Source organism: Myodes glareolus, chromosome 24, assembly GCF_982192425.1.
Source record: "Myodes glareolus chromosome 24, mMyoGla1.1, whole genome shotgun sequence".
NCBI classification, from domain to species: domain Eukaryota; kingdom Metazoa; phylum Chordata; class Mammalia; order Rodentia; family Cricetidae; genus Myodes; species Myodes glareolus.
Window position 1 is genome coordinate 46,368,070 of NC_142049.1, and position 18,726 is coordinate 46,386,795.

The following is an 18,726-nucleotide window of genomic DNA, read 5'->3' on the forward strand; positions in this document are numbered from 1 at the left end:
TTTCCTGTCATTGTGTTTTCAGCGGTAGATCTGTTTGATTTAGAGGGTCAATGATAAACACAGTCTGGAATAGAGTATGGCTTAGGTCTTGTCTTCTCACAGGTCACATAGATAGATAGATAGCTCTGATGACTTCCCCACTCCCCATTCGGGATCACGTGATGCTTCAAGTCCTGAAGGTACAGAGATAGTGTTTTCAGACCTTTTCATATCCTGACCCCACCTCTGTAACTACTGTGTTCCAGCACTTTCTCTTCCCTCACTGCATTTCTCTGATATTTCTCTGCCCCTGTAGACAGGGATACACCCCTGTTAAGGTTGCAGGGGTGAATTCTGCCCCAGCCACTGCTACCTTGATCCTTTGTCCTCACAAGAAAACTTTAGAATCCAATTATTGACCAACTTCTATCCACTATATTAGAATAATAGCTCACTGTCTCTAATATGCAGATTTTCTGTCTCTGTCTGTCTGTGTGTATGTGTGTGTGTGTGTGTGTATGTGAGTGTGAGTGTGTGTATTCCTGCCTGTGCAGAAGCATGCGTTTGTGTGTTTTGTGTTTGTTTTAGAGGTCAGAGAATAGCCTCTTCATTTGCTCTTTCAGGGGCTGTCTGCCTTGTTTATTATTCATGGTTTCATTTTTATTGAGCTACACATTTTTCTGTCTTCCCCTTCCTTCCTCTCCCCTCACCTTCAATCTTCTCCCATGGTCCTCATGCTCCCAATTTACTTAGAAGTTTTGTTTTTTTTTTTTTACTTCCCATGTATATTAGATCCATGTATGTCTCTCTTAGTGTCCTCATTATTGTCAGGTTCTCTGAGATTGTGAATTGTAGACTGATTTTCTTTGCTTTATGTCTAAAAGCCACTTATGAGTGAGTACATATTATATTTGTTTTTCTTGGTCTGGGTTACCTCACTCAATAAGATGTTTTCTAGATCCATCCAACTGCCTGCCAATTTCAAGATGTCATTATTTTTTTCTGCTGCGTAGTACTCTGTTGTTTAAATGTACCACAATTTTTATTCATTTTTCAGTTGAGGGGCATTTAGGTTGTTTCCAGGTTCTGTCTATAAGAAACAGTGCTGACATGAACATAGTTGAGCACATGTCCTTGTCGCATGATAGAGCATCCTTTGAGTATATACCCAAAAGTTGTATTATTGGAAGCAAACACTATACCCCTGACCATGTCTGTGGCAGAATACCCACATTTGCATGCTGGATGTCATCTTTGAAAAAAAATTCTTACTTGTAAACACTTATTATAAGGGATAATTCAAATAATATGTGAAATCCAAATCTATCTCTGCTAGCCAACATTTCCCTTTTTTCATACCTTGACACCTCCACACTTCCTCCAAATGACTTCGAAGAGCAGACTGAGCCCTGTTTGTGAAAACCAACAAGGCATCCCCATGCTTTCAACTTACAGTCTATTGCATCTTTGGGAGAGAATGTCATTCTGACTTCTGGGTATCAACCATCCCATGGAGCCCCCAAATGATGAAGAAGGGAGTTTGTGACCTCAGTCCAGAGTTCTAAATATTTATTTCTTTAGCCCCTCACTTGGATTGGCTTTCAGTGCACAGCCTTCTAATGGTGACCAGAATCAGCCTCTCGGGATCCTCTCCTTGGTAACATCATCTTACTAGTCCCTCCTTCCCCTTCTATCCCTGTCAGCATCACTGACAATCCTTGGTGTGCTGCTTCCCCAGTGCTATGTGCAGAGCACAGTTCAGGACTCCTTCCAAAGCTCTCTGTGTTGGCCCAACAACACTGGCTACTGCTGTGGACTGGTTCCCTGAAAAGATTTCACCGTAGTTCTGAATCCAGCACGTTTACCCATGCCTAAGTACTCTTAGGCATCTTGACATCTTCCAAAATAATTCCTTTTATATCAAATACAACTGTCCTGTGTGTCATTCATTTTCTCCACTTTTCTGTCTTAGTGGGTGTCTGCTTCCAAGACAAATGCAGGGAAAGTTTCCTAGAATGAGCTTAGCTTCTGCACTGCAAATTGAAAGCAAAAATCCCAGAGTTAGCACATCCTGTCTTGTCTATATGCACCTTCTGATCACTCCTAATGCACCATCTCCGCACCTTTCCAAGTTGGCCTTTATTCCACCAATTTCAGAGCATTTTCCACAGTATGTACAAATCATTGAGTCCTCACCCATCCCTTCAGAACACTTCTTTTTGTTTATTATTTCCACCAATAATGACAGACTTTACTTTAAACAAATACTTTAAACAAATTGATGATGGAGGAGGAGGAGGAGGATGAAGGGAAAGAAAGAAAATGAAGTGTGATTCTAATTAGTCTTAACCAATAAAAACCTCAAGTCAGATATTAGTGTGGAAGCTGAAAGACCAGAGAAGCAGAGCAGCAGCCACCAGAAACGTCTTTCTGCTACTAAATCTCAGACCAAATGGGGGTCCTGTCTCCATAAATCCTCAGACTGAATGGGTAGGGGTCCTGTCTCTATGAATCCTCAGACTGAATGGGTGGGGGTCCTGTCTCTATGAATCCTCAGACTGAATGGGTGGGGGTCCTGTCTCTATGAATCTTCAGACTGAATGGGCTTTAGATCATGTTTCCACATTCCTAGTTCTGGGATTACAGATGTGTGCCTCCCAAGTACTAGGATCAAAGGCATGAGATCCCACGTGCTGGGATCAATGGTGTGCAGCACCACCACCCAGCTGTTTCTCTTTAAGACCGGTTCAAATTAATATGCCCCAGAGTGGCCTTGAACTCTTGATTCTTGTACTTCCTCCTCCCAAGTGCTGGGTTTAAAAGTATATAGCACCACTGCTTAGCCTCTATGGTTAACTAGCGCCTAGCTCTGCCCTCTGATCTCCAGGCAAGCTTTAATTGTCACAGCCAAAAAAAAATATAAGGAAGAGAGAAGGAAGGAAGGAAGGAAGGAAGGAAGGAAGAAGGGGGGAAGGAAGGAAGAAGGGGAGGGAGGGAGATAGAGAGGGAAGAAATAAAGAAGGCAGGAAGGACTACAGAAATGACTGCAGCAGCATTCTGAACAAATGTACACCCATAAATCATAAATCCGGTCATCAAACATCCAAAACTTCAAGGCCTCCCCAAGTCTCCAGAATGTACTTTGATTGAACTAAGTTTCAGGGTGTTTCAATGTGAGGGAACCGGTGTCCACAAATGGATCATATTCTGAAGGTGTGTGTGTGTAGATTGAGCGCAGTTTGTGTGTGGGAATGTTTGTGAGTGGGATTAGCCTTTCAATTCATGGACTCAGCAAATTAGATTGCCCTCTTCTGTGACTCGTCATCAACTAAGCCAATGAGAACCTGAGCCCATCAGCTACCAACATCTCCATCAGGGAGAGAGAGAGGGAAAGAGAGGGAGAGAGAGAGAGAGAGAATTTGCAGCTAATTTCTTGGCTTCAATTTATGTGCCTCATGATTTAGACAAATATAGAAACTTGCCTGTTTTGTGTTGAGAAAGAGTTTCTCTGTGTAGCCCTGGATATCCTGCTACTCACTCACTGTACTGACCAGACCGGCCTTGCAATCTGTGATGCACCTGCCTCAGCCTCAGGAATGTTGGAATTAAAGCATATACCATCATGCCCGCCTGCTTGTTGCCTTTTTACTATTGTTTTGAGACTGGTTCTCATTATATTGCCAAGGCTGACTCAGAACTCATGTACCTCCAATCTCAGCCTCCTAAATGTTGGGTTAGCACTCTGACTTGGTTGCTACTTGTCATTTTAATCATACATTGCATGAGGAAATATGTAGAGCCTTCAGTTAGGTCCTTCCATGTGTGCAGCTGGTAATGTGTACAGCTGTGCTAAAGCCGTGTGGGCTGGGACTTTTTGTTTTTTACAGTAAAAATAGCGTGGTTTTTCATAATTAATCATTTCATGTATTAGAAGCGAAAAACCAAGTATCCCCAAACCAATATCCATTCATACTCAAACAGCTTGTCAGACTCAAACAGCTTGTCAGAGATTAACCTTGTAGGCAAGCAAGGTATTCTTCTCAGTCAGGTCTTTATTGACAGGCTGTATTTTACAAAGAAAGGACCAATCACTTTGTTGCTTATTTTGAAAGGTAATGTTTTAAAGACTCTTAAAGAAATCACAGATCTAAACTTTTTGTAAAAAAAAATTTTTTAAGCTATCCTTTTCATTTTACGTATGAGATCCATCCCCCACTCCCTCCCCTTCTCCTGCTCCTTCCACCCCCTACCTTCCATCCCAGCCACCAACCACTCCTCAGTGAGAGTAAGACTTCCCATTGGGAGTCAACAAAGTCTAGCACATTGCATTGAGACAGAAACAAGGCCCTCCCCCTATGTCTAGGCTGAGCAAGGTATCTCTCCGGAGAGAATTGTTTCTAAAAAGACAGAACAAATGGTAGAAATAAATCCTGGTCTCACTGTCAGTGTCCCCACAGTCTTCCCTGGGCTGGTGAGTTTTATATTTCAAATTTACATGATCTAGAATTACCTGAGATGGGAGTCTCAATTGAAGATTGCTATATCGGATTGGTTTGTGGGCTTGTCTGTTTGTGGGGGGTTGTCTTGATTGCTGAGTGAGGTGGGAACACTGGCCATTTCATGTGCTGGGTCCTAACTGTGTAAGAATGAAGAAAGCTAACCGAAAGCCACAGCAAGCAGACAGCACGGGTGCATTCATTTCTCTCTGCCCTTGACCAGACATGGTGTGGTGAGCTGTCTGCCTGCTATTGCTGCAACTCCCTGCAGTCATGGACTGCAACCTAGGTTGTGAGCCAGATAAACCCGCTCCTCCTCTGCGTCTCTCTGCATCAGGGTGTTTGTCACAGTCACAGAAATGAAACTAGAGGCTGAGTGGGCATTGTATCAAGTAACGGATTCCTTGTAAGCAACTACAGTGACCAAGACCTTGACCTTTAGGAGTCTGGCCTTTCAGAACTGTGCCCATGTCTTAGTAGGGTTTCTATTGGTGTGAGAAAACATGACCCAAAACAAATTGGGGAAGAAAGGGTTCGTTTCAGTGTGTCATCCAGGGTAGTTGGAGCAAGGAGGTAGGAATTACGAAAACGAAGTCAAAAGAAAAACATTTTGGGGTAATTCAGAATAACGCTATTTTGAACACAGCAGCGCTTGACTCAATACGCTAGCTTTTCTTCCTTTGTGCTGCTGGATACTGAGTTCAGGGCCTCATACAAGCTAGACTAGCACTCTACCACTGAACTGTTGTCCCAGCCTGGGGCTGTTTATTTACAGGAGTGATTGAGCTAGAAGAATTCTGCCAAGCTTGATGTAACAGGGCTCTTCTCATCAATATTAGAGCCAGGAGAAAGAGCAGCTGCTCCATCGCCGCTTAGTCCTAGCAGCCCTACGTCCTCTGGATCTTCAGCTGGAGAAGGGACATAGCTGGCACTCTTTCCAGGGAATGTTGTTCTTGTTGTGCTCCTGAGAACAACTTCATATAAAGCTGGTAAGTTCTAATTGGGAACAATTATGTTTCTAGCAGTTTTCCCCTGGAAATAGGGTCCAACAAAGCCCATGCTGACTTGGAACCAGTTTCATAGCTGTGGATGGACTTAGGCATCTGAGCCTTCTGCCTCCACCTCCCAAGTGCTGGGAATAAAGGCCTTTGCTGCTGGAATTGCTTTGTGTGGTGAGGCTGGGGATGAAAGCCTGGGCCTCAGACATCCTAGGAACACAGGCTATGGACTGACATCTGTGTGGACTGCATTTCTGTATCACTGAGGTCTAAGTGGAAGAGGAACTCTGGAAAGGCTTGTTGATCAGCTTCAGTCAGTGTCACTAAGTTCAAGAGGACTGCTAGCCAACAATTCCCTGAAAATCTTGTTTATTCAATCAATGATCTGGAAGAGAGTTCTAAAGCCCATTATTCTCATCCTTGCAGCAAACGATTCAGAGACGAAAGATAAAAATGCAGGTTAAATTGTCTTACTGCTAAAAGTGCCGATCTGTCTTTCTTTGTTTGAGACAAGGTCTCACTGTGTAGCTCCAGCTGCCCTAGAACTTGCCTTGAGGACCAGGCTGGCCTTAGAGTCAGAGATTAACCTGCCTCTGCCTTGAGAGTTCTAGGACTACAGGTGTGTGCCACCATCAGCCTGTGCGACTGTTCTCATAGCTCTGCAGCACCATGAGGCTTGCCCCAATCCTTGTCTTCTGCTCTTTGTTCATGGGAGTCAGTGGTGATGGCTGGTATTCGTTCTTCAAGGAGGCCGTACAAGGTGAGAAGGGAGAGGTGATGGGCACAGCTAACTGTTCCAGGACGCACGCTGAGCAGAGGCCACATTGCTGTCCAGAGCAGGTACGCATTTAAAACCTAGAGCGGAGTCAGGAAGGACTGTGGCTTTATGTGGCTTCTTGACTCTACACTGGTCACTTGGCACCTCCTGAGGGATCCTCAGACAGGGCCACAAGGTCCATTCTGTATTGCTGATACTGATCCAGAGGAGTCGGAACTTCCAGAGAGTGTCTTCCACAGAGCAAATTTACAGTCCACAAATTTGCCAGTCTTGGAGTGTAAGTGAGCACTCAGTATTTCCTAGAGACACATGAACTAAGTGAATGTGCACATACCTGCAGATAGTTATTTCTACACAATTCCCCTCCTATTCTAGACAACAACCAAGAACAAGGATGTCGGAGTCCTGGAAACTCAGCATTGCAAGTCTATGTGTATTTCAATACCACTGTTTACTTATGTATTTACACTGGTCACCGCACCGTGTGTTCTCCTCAAACTGTGAGACAAAATACAGCCCACTTCCCTAAGTTGTTTGTCAGGGATTTCATCACCACCATGAGAAAAGTAGTTAATACACACTATTGGTTGTGTTTTTCTTAGTGGCCATGGTTAAAATGCGTTCCCCATCACTTCTCATGCACAATTTTGTTCCTGGATCGTATGCCTGGGATGTCAATGCCACCTCTCAGTTCTCTTACGTGACAGCTCCACCCCTACATTGTGTAGTGTGCACACAGATCTATATGACACCCAGCCAGGACTCATCATCTCTCAATCAGTCCAACCCAAAATCATCCTTGGAGAAGTGCCCTGCTTATGAACACCACGGAAGACATCCCAAGAGACATACACTCACCTCCATGGATATTTCAAAGGATTAAACTGTCAAGGGCTAAAATGTGGAAATCCACAGAAAGTTTGCATTCCTTCACTTCTCCAATGACCCCAGGCTGACCTTTGTAACTTTTCTTCCTTCATAGGTACTTGGGACTTGTGGAGAGCCTATCGGGACAATCTAGAAGCCAATTACCCAAACTCAGATAGATACTTTTCTGCTCGGGGAAATTTTGAGGCTCAACAGAGGGGAGCTGGAGGCATCTGGGCTGCTAAAATAGTCAGGTAATGGTCCTGCTGCTTCAGGCCTCTCACTGCTCCTACCTGTGGCCTCTCCCACTGTCTGTGCTTGCAGGGTCTGGGTGGTCTGGAGAGCAAGAAAAGGAGGGAAAGGCTGGGGAGTGAGGGTGGATAACACCCACAACGAAACAGTGAACACCAAGATGCGGTCTCAAATCCATCTTGTCACGGGGTGTGAAAAGGACAAGCAAGCTGAGGCCCTTCCCGAAGGGACTGATATTTCCTCTTTCCTGTGGCTAAGTTTTTGCTCCTCCAGTGTTTTCTGGGTCATTCCTTGATAGGTGAGGAGGAGGGGCCTTTGAGGTGGGGCTGTCTCACTCTGGCATTCATATCCTGTCTCCCTTCCTTGGATTTCAGCACCAGCAAGAAATACTTTCAAGGCCTCCTAAACCGTTATTATTTTGGAATGAGAAACTTTGGACTGGAAAGCCTGGAGTCTACCAAAAAAGCTGAGGAATGGGGCCGAAGTGGCAAGAACCCTAATTACTTCAGACCCAATGGTCTCCCTGAGAAGTTCTGAGCCTCCTACACAGGCTGCTCTGAGGGGAGTAGGCCATAAGACGTATTCCCCTCCCCATGACAGTATGTCCTTGTTCTCAGTGCCCACAGGAACCGCAGAGAATCTAGAAATAGCCAACAAATACTTTGTGGATGGAATTTGTTGGTGGAAATTGGGAACTCTCAGAAATATTTTCTGCGAAGAATTGCTGTGTATCCTCACATAGAGGATGAGTAGAGGAAGAGCTGTGACCACTGGGCACCAACCTAAAGCCAGGCAGGCCCCTCACACAACCCCACCCAATCTGCTCCAGCCAGTAACACCATTAGCTTCCCCTGTCAAGCAGATTTTTGCTAGCAAAGCATTGACAACCTTGTCAGGCTCCTCGGCAAGCAGAGTTTGCTCTTGGTGTGCTCAAGTCTGCTGACCATCAGTTTCCTCCTTGATATAGATCTGATGTGTGTCCCAACCCCCAACATCTTCTGGTCATACCCGGGCCTCTCTGTTTTTGTCATCGTTGTTCCCAGGTTCTTCTGTGTAGTGATGCCACTCTGCCTCACCAGTCACGTCCTATGCACGGTCTGACTCCAGACCTTGTCATCTGTGGCCTCTTCTCATATAGAGAACACTGCTTCGAGAAAGCCTCATCCTACCCTAGGAATCCTATCCTAGACACTGCACTGGGGACCACAGGTAGATCCCAGTTCAGGAGTGCCTGCATAGCACTCATGAATCCCTAGAGGTTTCTCTAGAGCTGTATAAACCTGGTGATGGTGCACACTTAGATTCCTGGCACTGGGGTGGGTAGAGGCTGACAGACCAGACGCTCAAGGCCAGCCCTGGTTGTGTTGTAAATTGAGGCTAGCCTGTGTCACAGGGAAGGTTATCAGAAACATGTAGAGGTGGCACACTGTATTTCTTTAAAGTGTAAAAAATCAAAGCCTGAAAGATGCACACTTATGTGCACTGCCAAGAAAACATGGTTCCAGTTAAACTAAGATAATGGGCTCTTATCATTCAGATCCTTTATATTATACTCAATAAATATATCTTATTAATATAATGGCTCTGTCTTAGTTGTTTTTTAGTATGTTCAAGAAGAAAGTGTGTGTGCGTGCGTGTGTGCGTCTATGTGTGTGTGTGTGTGTGTGTGAGTGTGTAAAAGCATGTCTGACAAAGCTAGAGGAGCAGACCAAAATGTATTCTCTTTTTCCTCACTGTTTATTATTTCCTTGAAAATTTCCAATAATTTACTTTATCCAATCATTCCATCCTAACTGACCTTTTCTCAATTGACACAAGCTAGAATTACCTGGGAAGTGGGGCCTCAATTGAGAATTGAGTTTCTCTCTCTCTTTTACTTTTTCTTTCTTTCAAAGCAAATTCTCACTATGTAACCCTGGTTGGCTTAGGACTGACTGTATCGATTAGGTTGTCTCCAAACTCACAAATATTTTCCTAAATGCTGAGATTAAAGTGTAGGTCACTTTGCCTTGCGTTGTAGGGCATTCTCTTGATTAATGGTTGGTGTCAGAGGTCATAGGCCCCTGGGACAGTGTTGTCCTTTGGCAGGCAATACTGGGTTAAATAAGAAAGTGGGGCTGAGCAGGGCAGTGGTGCTGCATGCATTTAATTCCAGCCCCCAGGAGGCAGCAGCAGGTGGATCTCTGTGTTCAAGGCCAGAATGGTCTACAGAGTGAGTTCTAGGACAGCCAGGTATCCACGGAGAAACCCTATCTTGAAAACAAAAGCAAAAAACAAAGACAGACAGAGAGAAAGTGGGCTGAACAAACCATGGAGAATAATCTGGTAAGCAGCATTCCTCCGTGCCTCTGATGCCAAGTTACCACTTCGAGTTCTTGCCTTAGTTTCCCCCGGAGGAAAAACTGTATGTAACCTACAAGCCATGTAAACTCTCTCCACCACAAGCTTCTTTTGGTCATTGTCTTAGTTACTTTTCTATTGCTGTGATGAAACACCATGACCAAGACAAATTATAGAAGAAAGCATTTAATTGAGAGCTCACTTACAGTTCAGAGTGTGAGTCTGTCACAGTGTGGAACATGGCACAGGCTGACCATCCCGGTGCTGGAGAAGTAGCCTAGAGCTTACATATTGAGAGAGAGAGAGAGAGAGAGAGAGAGAGAGAGAGAGAGAGCGAGAGCACAGAATGCACTCGCTGGGAATGGTGTGTGGGCTTTTGAATCTCAAAACCCATCCAACAGTGACACACCTCCTAACACGTTCCAAACAATTCTACCAACTGTGGAGCAAGCATGCAAATGTGTGACCTTATGGAACCAATTTTGTTCAGGCCACGCCAGTCATGGTGTTTATTACAGGGACAGCAAACACAATAATTCTCTTCCCCCAACTCCTCCCAGGTCCACCCTGCCTTCTCTATCAACCCACCTTTGTGTTCTCTTGGATTATTTTAATCCACCAAGCCTAATTTGTTCTGCTCATATACCCTTGGTTGTGTGGCCTTTCACCACAGCATGGCTGACTTAGTAGGGCCTGAACCCTTAAAGAAAAGCCACTCTTCCTCTCCCAGCGGCTATCAATTGCCATTAACTCCTCCACTATGGGTGACTTTGTGTCTGTCTCCCCTCTCCACGTAGAGATTTTGTCTGGTCTGAGCGCGTGCCAATACTGTGCCAATAATGCTGTCATTATTGCTACTCTGTGAGGCCATACATGCAAGCAGGGGCTGTGTCTGGAAAAGAGCTTCCTTTCAGTCAGGCACCATGTCTGGATCTTGCAGTCTTTATGTCTCCTCTTTTGCAATGGTCTCTGAGCCTTGGGAGAAGAGGGTGTGATACAGATGTACTAAGTGCAGAGGAACGTAGTCTGAAAAGCGTCATGTGCTACCGAAACAGAGCCAGTTTAGAATGCTGGCTCAGGAGGCTTCACCACCACGTGCCTTTGTTTTACCAAAACTAGTTTGACTGTGAAGGTAAAATTCTCTTCTCTGTTCCTAACACTGGGTCACAGTGGCTATGGAAAGTCCCTGCAGTCCTGTTTAAGCTCCAGTGTCAGGTCTGCTGTAAGGTGCCCCTCCCACCATAGGAGCTAGTTGGCTGTTGGGACACTTGGGGAAGTGAGGGCTCTGGGCTTCCCATGCAAAGGACTTGGAGGTATCTTGCCACCAGGCCTCCCAGTCTTAACTAAGGGACAGGAGTGTCATAGGAAGGGAGTTTTGCCAGGGCCTCAGTGGAGTCTGGGGCACTCCTATTCAGGCTGACCTGGGAGTCTCTGCAGAAATGGTGTGCATGGCTGCTCTTGGCAGGAATTTCACCTTCCCACCGGTGCCCTCAGCGATGGAGGTTATTCCTGGAAAGAGGAGCAGCTGCATCTGCTCCCGGGGTAAGGTGTTGATCATCACCTCACCAATATCTTCACTCGAAACTTAGTGGTCTTTCCAACCAGGGTGAACAAGTGGCAGAGGTGAACAGAATATCACCCTATCTGCCTGGCACACTGCCGATACTCTTCAAATTCTGATGATATGGACGGTTCCATCCTTCCTAAATACCAAGATGAGGAGCAAGCACCAGGGTGTCAGGGACTGTCCACAGAACCCCTTCACCACACTCCTGTGTGTCAGGCAGGGCATGGAGTCTGCTAGCAGGCTGCTATGCGACCTCTATGCAACCTCCTGAGGGCTGAGGAGGTCTGTTTGTCCTTCTTTTCTGGGCACTTGAATGCACACGAAGAGATCTAGCTCCACAACTACCTTTTTCCTCACAGAAGGACAACTCTGCTCCTGTCAGCTACTGAAAGTCCCTGCAGTCCCTGTTAACTCAAATGGCAGGTCGGCTCTAAGGCGCCCCTCAAGCATTGTGTTCTAGCCGTCCCCTCCACTCCCTCGGTCCTTTCCATATGCACGAAGCAGGAGTGAGAGGTAAGGAGAGGTCGGGACTGAGAGCCTGTGCTCCTGCCTCCTCACAGACCTTGGGGCTCTGGGGCTGGCTCAACTTCTTTTTTTAATTCTCCAGGATTCAAAGCAAGCAGAGCCTCTTTGTCCTCTCAGCTGTAGGAAACAAGGAAAAAGGGCTCGTCAGCAGAAATACAAACTTGGCTGCTAAAGAAAACATTGCATAATTCTTAAATTTCCCAGGTTCACATTTTGAAATTTCTAGCTAGGAAGAATTCAGGCTCACACTCAGAGGACATTTTGTGCACATCTAGACACAAGTTCATTATCTGTGGAGTCCTTCCAAACTTGCAGGCAATAACTCAATGCTGTGGAGTACTCTACGGGAAATTCAGGTTGGGCCCATTTACAGTAAGTTGGTGCTGGGTCTGATGTGGGCTGTTCCTGCATGTGCTGGAGTGATGCAATGCACTGTGCCTCAGTCTGTGTTTATTCCAAAACGGCATGCTTCTCTCAAACATTTGCAGTCCTTTAAAATTCCCTCCAGTTTCACCTTTAAGTAAATAAGCTTGCAGAATGCACTCATCTCTCTCTTTATTTATTCACCACCTGCTAAAGGAACTGAGAGAGGTGTCTGGATGATAGCAATACAAGGCAGACAGCGGCCTTCTCCTGAGATTCCATCCCATGGAGACACATCATAAACGAACAAAGGGCAACATTGTGTGATAATAAAATGAACAATAAAGAAAAACATCCCTGGACATACCTATCACACCCCATCCCACAACACTCAGGCATCTCTTGGAATAGAAACCGAAAGAAAGGGGGAAGTGAAGGTGGTGGGTGACTTGTAGGACGGAGTGATTTCCACACATGACAGGGCAGATGCACAGGAGAACCCACGGCCATCGTGACAGCGTGAACAAGACCTGTGCAAGCTCAAAGCAGACAAAATCCCAGCACGGAGGGGGCTAGGTGGGCACGAAATCCATCCCTAGCTCAGAACCCATTGGCATTTGATTGCTGCTAGGAGAGGAAGGGTCAGTTTTTTAATGTTATGACCCCTGTTGACCAAGCTCTAGGGAGACCCCATCCCCAAGAGTAGTTGTCTCATAAGAACTGGACTTGATGAAGAGGAAAAGGAAGAGATCTTTAAGTCAGGTGGGTAGGGAGGTGAGAGTGGAGTTGTGGATGGAGAGTGAATGCGATAAGAACACACTGGATAAAATTCTCAGAGAGTTAGTTAAACTGTTAATAAAGAACAAGTTCATGTGAAGAGCTCTTCTTACTGTCTGGGAAAGAACTCACTTGTCTTCTAATCTATCAGGAAGAGGCTGGGAACTAGAGAGATGGTTCAGCAGTTAAGAGCAATGGCTGCTTTTCCAAAGGACCTGGGTTCAGTTCCCAGCTCTCACATGTTGGCTCTCAACCATCCATAACTGCAGTTCCAGGGAACTGATACCCTCTTCTGACCTCCATGGGCACAAGACATGCACGTGGTGCATGAACATACATCCAGCCAAAAAAAAAAAATTAACAGATACAATAAGACCAAATTAAAAGAGGAGGAGGAGGAGGAGGAAGAGGAGGGTGGATTAGAAGGGTGGACATGTGGGAAGTTTGAGTCTAGAATGGCTGAGGAGGTCAGCATATAATCACTGGGAACAAATGTCTACCCAAAAGGCAGCAGAACAGAAAAGGGATTGGTTTTCCTTGAAGTCCTCTGTGGTGCACTTTCCCAAGCAGGGCCACCACCAGGGATTGTGGGAGATTGCAAGTGCTGGTTACTGCCTACTGCTAGAGCAATGTGAGTCAAGCCAGCCTCACCCAGGCCACCAAAGAATCCCTTTCCCAAGGTCATAAGCCATGTAAGGAGTAGCCAAATGTGACTTGGCAGTGCCTTGGCTAAAGACCAAGAGGTGAAATCATTTGCCAGCTTTCCCCCTTATAGCTCTCATGTCATGGTGTCCAAAATAACTAACACAAAAAAAACAAACCTTTGAGAGGCATCCTAATTAGATCCTCTAATCTAGGATAAAGATTCTCAAACATGGTGCCCAGCGTTGACTGATCCTGTACCACTTTACCAAAGTCCTCCTCACCCGCCATGCTGCCCTGTGGTTTGCAGTCCAACAAAAAGCTCTCACTTCCATTCTCCACGCCTGTTATTCCTCTTCCTGGCCAGGATTCACCATGGTTTGCCTACATCATCTTGAAATATTCACATCTCTCTTCTTGTAACAAACAATACCAGGCCAAAAAAAAAACAAACAAACAAACAAAAACAAACACCCAACCCTGAACTATTTCTTTCTGGGTGAACACTGTCCCCAGGCTTCTAGTCCAGAGTCCCTGAGAACAGAGAAACAAATGTGATGCCCTCATCATATCGACTGTGTTGTAGCTGTATCCTTCATTCTCCAAGGAAGCGAACACATTTAACTTTTTTTCTTTTGAATAAAGGGTAGTGGATACAAAATGAACTGTGGCCCCCAATGGACTTTTTTCATAAGATAAATTCACAAAGAAAAACCTGTAGGAGCCCTCTGCTATAAAGTCAGCTAGGGTCCTGGATTGGGGGGACGCTAAGGCTAAGGAAATATTGATGAAAGGAACTGAGACAGAAACACAGGATAGAATTGGGAGGTCTGTTAAGTCATGCCAAAACAGCCAAACAGCCCAGAGTTTATTTCAGAACTAACTTACATGCAAAGGCAGAAACTTATTGCGCAGCACAGACAGTCAGTCAGTATCTAAGCATGAGACCATTCTTGTCCTTGAGTGAGCAGCCTCCTCTCTAGCATGCACTTGCTGTTCAGAAGCAGCCTTACTTTCTATACTGATGGTCCTGAGGTTTGGCATCAGCCATATTCTTTCCAGTAGATAGAATGTTCTTTTCTCATGGACAAAATGCTCTTTCCCATGGGCTAAATCAGAAGTCTCTCATAACCTTCAAGATTATTGGAAAAAGCAGAGCAGGCAAGCTTGAACTCAAATGCCTCATAAGTCAGAATCGACTGCAGATGGAAACTGAGTCATATGTGAACTACCACAAACACCTAGTGCTGCTTCTCTGTCTCCAACAGCTGTTTCCTGATGTTATCTCCCAGCATTCCTCTTCTGTGCTTGGCCACTTTCTGCCTGAACCCACTGTAGCATAATTAACAACTGTGGGCCTTGCTCATGCCTGCTGATGGTGTCTTACTTCTTCATGACTTTGAAGCAAATTCCTGAACTATTGTTCTGTGTTCCTGGCTTATCACAGTATTGTAGAAGGAGCAACGGTGGGCTGTGCTCCCGCCGCCCGGCTAGCTTTACCTGAAATAATTACATGGAAACTGTATTCATTTAAACACTGCCTGGCCCATTAGTTATAACCTCTTATTGGCTAGCTCTTACATATTGATTCAGTCCATTTCTATTAATGCATATTGCCACTTGACTGTGGCTTACCGGGACGAGTCTAAACGGAGTCCATCTCTATGAGGAGAGCTATGGCGTCTGCCTCATAGCCTTCTTCCGAGCATTCTGTTCTGTCTACTCCACCCACCTATGTTCTGACTTATCAGGCCAAGCAGTTTCGTTATTAATTAACCAATGAAAGCAACACATAGAAGCAAGACCCACCTACATCACAGTATCTGAATTTTATCTGCTTTATTTTCTATCTTAGCAATTGCTCATGAATAAACACGAGTCTGGAGAAGTCCTTTCCCAGTGTTGAGTTCACCCATGTGGATGCCAAAAGTCAATTTCTGCTGTCCTCTCTCCTATATCCTCAGCCCAGTTTAATTCTGGAAAACGCTTTGAAAGGACATAATCTCAGACTTTGGATTTGCCATGTACCCCCATGATTATTACATATTCAGATTTCTTTTTCTAGTATTATTGTTCCTTCCTTAGACATTGGCCCTGCATGATTTAATGGAAAGTCCTTACCTTGATTATTTCCAGTAAGGATGGGGAAGACTCTGGAAGCTCCACATGCCACATTCCTAAGCATAGGTAGATTGAACAATCTGGGGAAATCACAACTGAGTCAAAAGAAATCATTTTATTCTGAAGGATAAGTTATGGCCAAGTGGGATTATGCAAGACCAAACAGGATGTCCTCACTAGTCAGGGGACAATATATATAGATAGCCCCAGCCACATCCCCAGCCGTTCACCTGAGGTCTGAGCAGGAACTGACAGCCTCAGGTGAGTTGTCCGAACTTTCCAGCATTTGCTCTTTGCGGACTCTGTTCCTCTGTTCCCCGCCAGCATTCACTGGCTGTGTTTTCTTGCTCTGTCTCTCTCCTGAATGTACTAGATGCATTAGCATTCACAGGAGGCAGGACTGTTGGCATGGGGATTTGTTGTCTGTTTCTGTGTGAATTCAGATGAGGGCAGAGTCAGCCTTCTCTAGATAGAATGCAGAGACTGTGATGGCAATAAAGCCACCACACGCCTTTCCAGAAACTTCCTATACAGTTGGGTTTTGGTTGGCAAGATCAGAATGCCAAATGCTTTATACTAGTGGTCCATTTGAAAACTGTCAGACATGGGGAGTCGAATAAAACACATGGAAATTGGAAGCTAGAAAATCCCTGGAATCCACCTCCATCGTCTCTCTACATGTGTGTGGATTTCTGTATAAAATCCAGTGGGATTTGGTGCTGGCATACAAGGACAGCTCATAGAAGCATCCTCCACCCCATGAAAGGAGTGTTCATCCTGTGTTTCCCTGACCCTACAGCAGGATGAAGCCTTCCATTGCCATCATTTTGTGTCTCTTGGTCCTGGGAGTTGACAGCCAAAGGTGGATCGAGTTCATCAAAGAAGCTGGTCTAGGTAAGAACAAAGGATGGGGGCAGGAGGTTGTATTTGTGGATTCCAAGTATTTACCAGAGTAGGGACCACACACTTCAGGGCAAACGCTTTTGTGAAATATCCTGGATAGGGGAACATTGTCGCTCTTGCTATGTAGTTCTGAACTTTTATGGTCAGTGTTGACCTCTTCTGTGAGGATCCCAAGCCTGAGAGCACACAATGTGAGTAGAGCAGCTTTTTCACAGGAATAGAGGAGCAATCTGTAATTGAAAGATGCAGATTCGCCAACAGGAGAGGGGATCTGCTGCCCCCTTGTGGAAGGTGATGAACGGCTCACTTCTGTGTCTGGTGTCCTTGAAATGTAGAGAGTCCCAGGTGCACAGTGTTCCAGGGGAGGAAGAGGAGAACCAGTGCAGTCCTCAAACACAGTGACAGCAGCGAAGGCTAACTGAGCTCTTCACACCATGAAAAGGCGTTGTCCAAGAAGCATTATTTGTATAAATAGAGTAATTTTTTAAATTAACCTGGTGGTGTAAGAGCCCCATCTATCTGAGACCAAAAGCAGACATAAACTATCTAACAAAAACCCAAAGAAGAACAGATGTTATCCCAGGTTGGCCAGCTTCTCAGAGTCCACTACACAGCTGCCAGAACAGAGCGAGGACTTCATGAGCACACACTCACTCTACCTGAGAGCGGCAGGTCATGGCTTGGGGAAGGCAGCTGTCTTTAAGTAAGCTTCAGATCCTCTGCCACCGGCAGAAGACCATGACTTACTTACCTGGAATACAGGTCTGTTGGGGATGAGACACGGGCAGGGAACTATCACCAAGGGAAAGACATCCCACCAGCCGCAACAGAATAAAAGTTAAATCAGCCTAGATATTGGCCTTGCCCTCTTTCCTTAACTCGTTACTTCTGAAGGTATTTCCCATTTGATGTCAGCTGGGTCTGATTCCTTCACTGCACAGCTCACCACTGCTGTCCTTTCTTTAGACCTTTTGCTCTTTGTGGCACCTCCCTGGGGGACAGAGAAGTGAGATGAAGATAACAAATGGAGAATCTTCCACGAACATCCCACGTGCATTTTCTCGGTTTCCTGCATAGCCATCAAGGTGGCGAACACTCTTCCCTGTTCTTGTAGAGGATACAGAAGATTTAAACCTGGGTTCCTTTGCCACCTAGAGTTTCTGGTCATCCAGCTTGTTTCAGTCTGTCAGAGAACACCCTGCTGCCTCCTGCTGATGGGGTGCTGGGAACTGCCCAGGCTGCAGTAGACCCTGGACATCCGTGGACTCACGGCAGAGCTGCACTCACTCTGCCTGGAGAGCAGGTTCTCCCGTTGCCTGTGCTGGGAGAGAGCTGCGGCTGCAGTGGTGACTGTAGCATTTGGGAGGCTGAGGCAGAAGAATTGTGGGTTTCAGGTCATCCAGGGTTATATAGAGATGCATGCTGTCTCTTAAGGAAGAGAGCATAAAGAAAGGAAAGGAATGGAGAAAGGAGAGAGGGGAGATAAGGAAGGAAAGAGGCCTCAGGAGCTCACAAAATATATAGAAGTTTCCGGGGATCATTTTGGAGAGGGCTTCACTATTGTCTGATGAAACACCTCCTACAGATCAGCTCTCCCTTGAGCAGCCAAAGACCAATAACAGCAGAGCTAAGACAGGAATCCCTCAAACTAAAACTCGCTCCAAATATGCTTCTTCACAGACATGGGGAAGTAAGAACTATTCATGCCAAGCCATAGTTCTCTGGGCTTGTGAAAGGCTGAAGTCATTGGGATGAGTTGGACAGAAGTTTTCACCCTGCTTTGCCTAAAGGTAATCTTCCTTGCCATTCTCTTCCCTCTCCAGGAACTAGAGACATGTGGTGTGCTTACTCTGACATGAGAGAGGCCAACTGGAAAGACACGGACAAATACTTCCATGCTAGAAGGAACTATGATGCTGTCCATAGGGGACTAGGAGGAGCCTGGGCTGCTAAAGTGGCCAGGTAACAGAGGTCTCCATGAGTGTAGCTTGACGGCTTTGGACATTCAGGAGGGGCTCTCCTCTGCATCCTGTGCATACTGCCTGCTAGCCTTCCTCTTTTCTCTGTATAGTACTGGGAACGGTTGGCAGTGATACATGAACCCCACCCTCTCTCCCT

General features: G+C 45.7%; 1 protein-coding gene and 1 long non-coding RNA gene across 5 annotated transcripts; one reads left to right on the forward strand and one right to left on the reverse strand.

Annotated features, from left to right (window-relative positions):
- The first annotated feature begins 5,304 nt into the window (after positions 1-5,304).
- LOC146889987 (serum amyloid A-4 protein) lies at positions 5,305-8,949 on the forward strand. 4 transcript variants are annotated; one of them, XM_087901574.1, is made up of 4 exons: positions 5,305-5,464; positions 6,131-6,233; positions 7,234-7,372; positions 7,745-8,949. In XM_087901574.1, exons 2-4 carry the CDS (start codon positions 6,143-6,145, stop codon positions 7,905-7,907), a joined length of 393 nt encoding a protein of 130 aa, XP_087757700.1. In that variant the 5' UTR covers positions 5,305-5,464; positions 6,131-6,142; the 3' UTR covers positions 7,908-8,949. The 4 variants fall into 4 exon arrangements, with proteins under 4 accessions (XP_087757700.1, XP_087757698.1, XP_087757699.1 ...); XM_087901572.1 differs by having other exon boundaries at positions 5,308-5,464; positions 6,079-6,233; XM_087901573.1 differs by having other exon boundaries at positions 5,309-5,464; positions 6,085-6,233.
- A 931-nt stretch (positions 8,950-9,880) lies between these two features.
- On the reverse strand, positions 9,881-18,612 carry LOC148118209 (uncharacterized). The gene is made up of 2 exons (XR_015736325.1): positions 15,706-18,612; positions 9,881-11,919 (listed from the first exon to the last, which is right to left on the reverse strand). It is a non-coding gene; the product is annotated as an uncharacterized LOC148118209 (long non-coding RNA).
- Between the last annotated feature and the right edge of the window lie 114 nt (positions 18,613-18,726).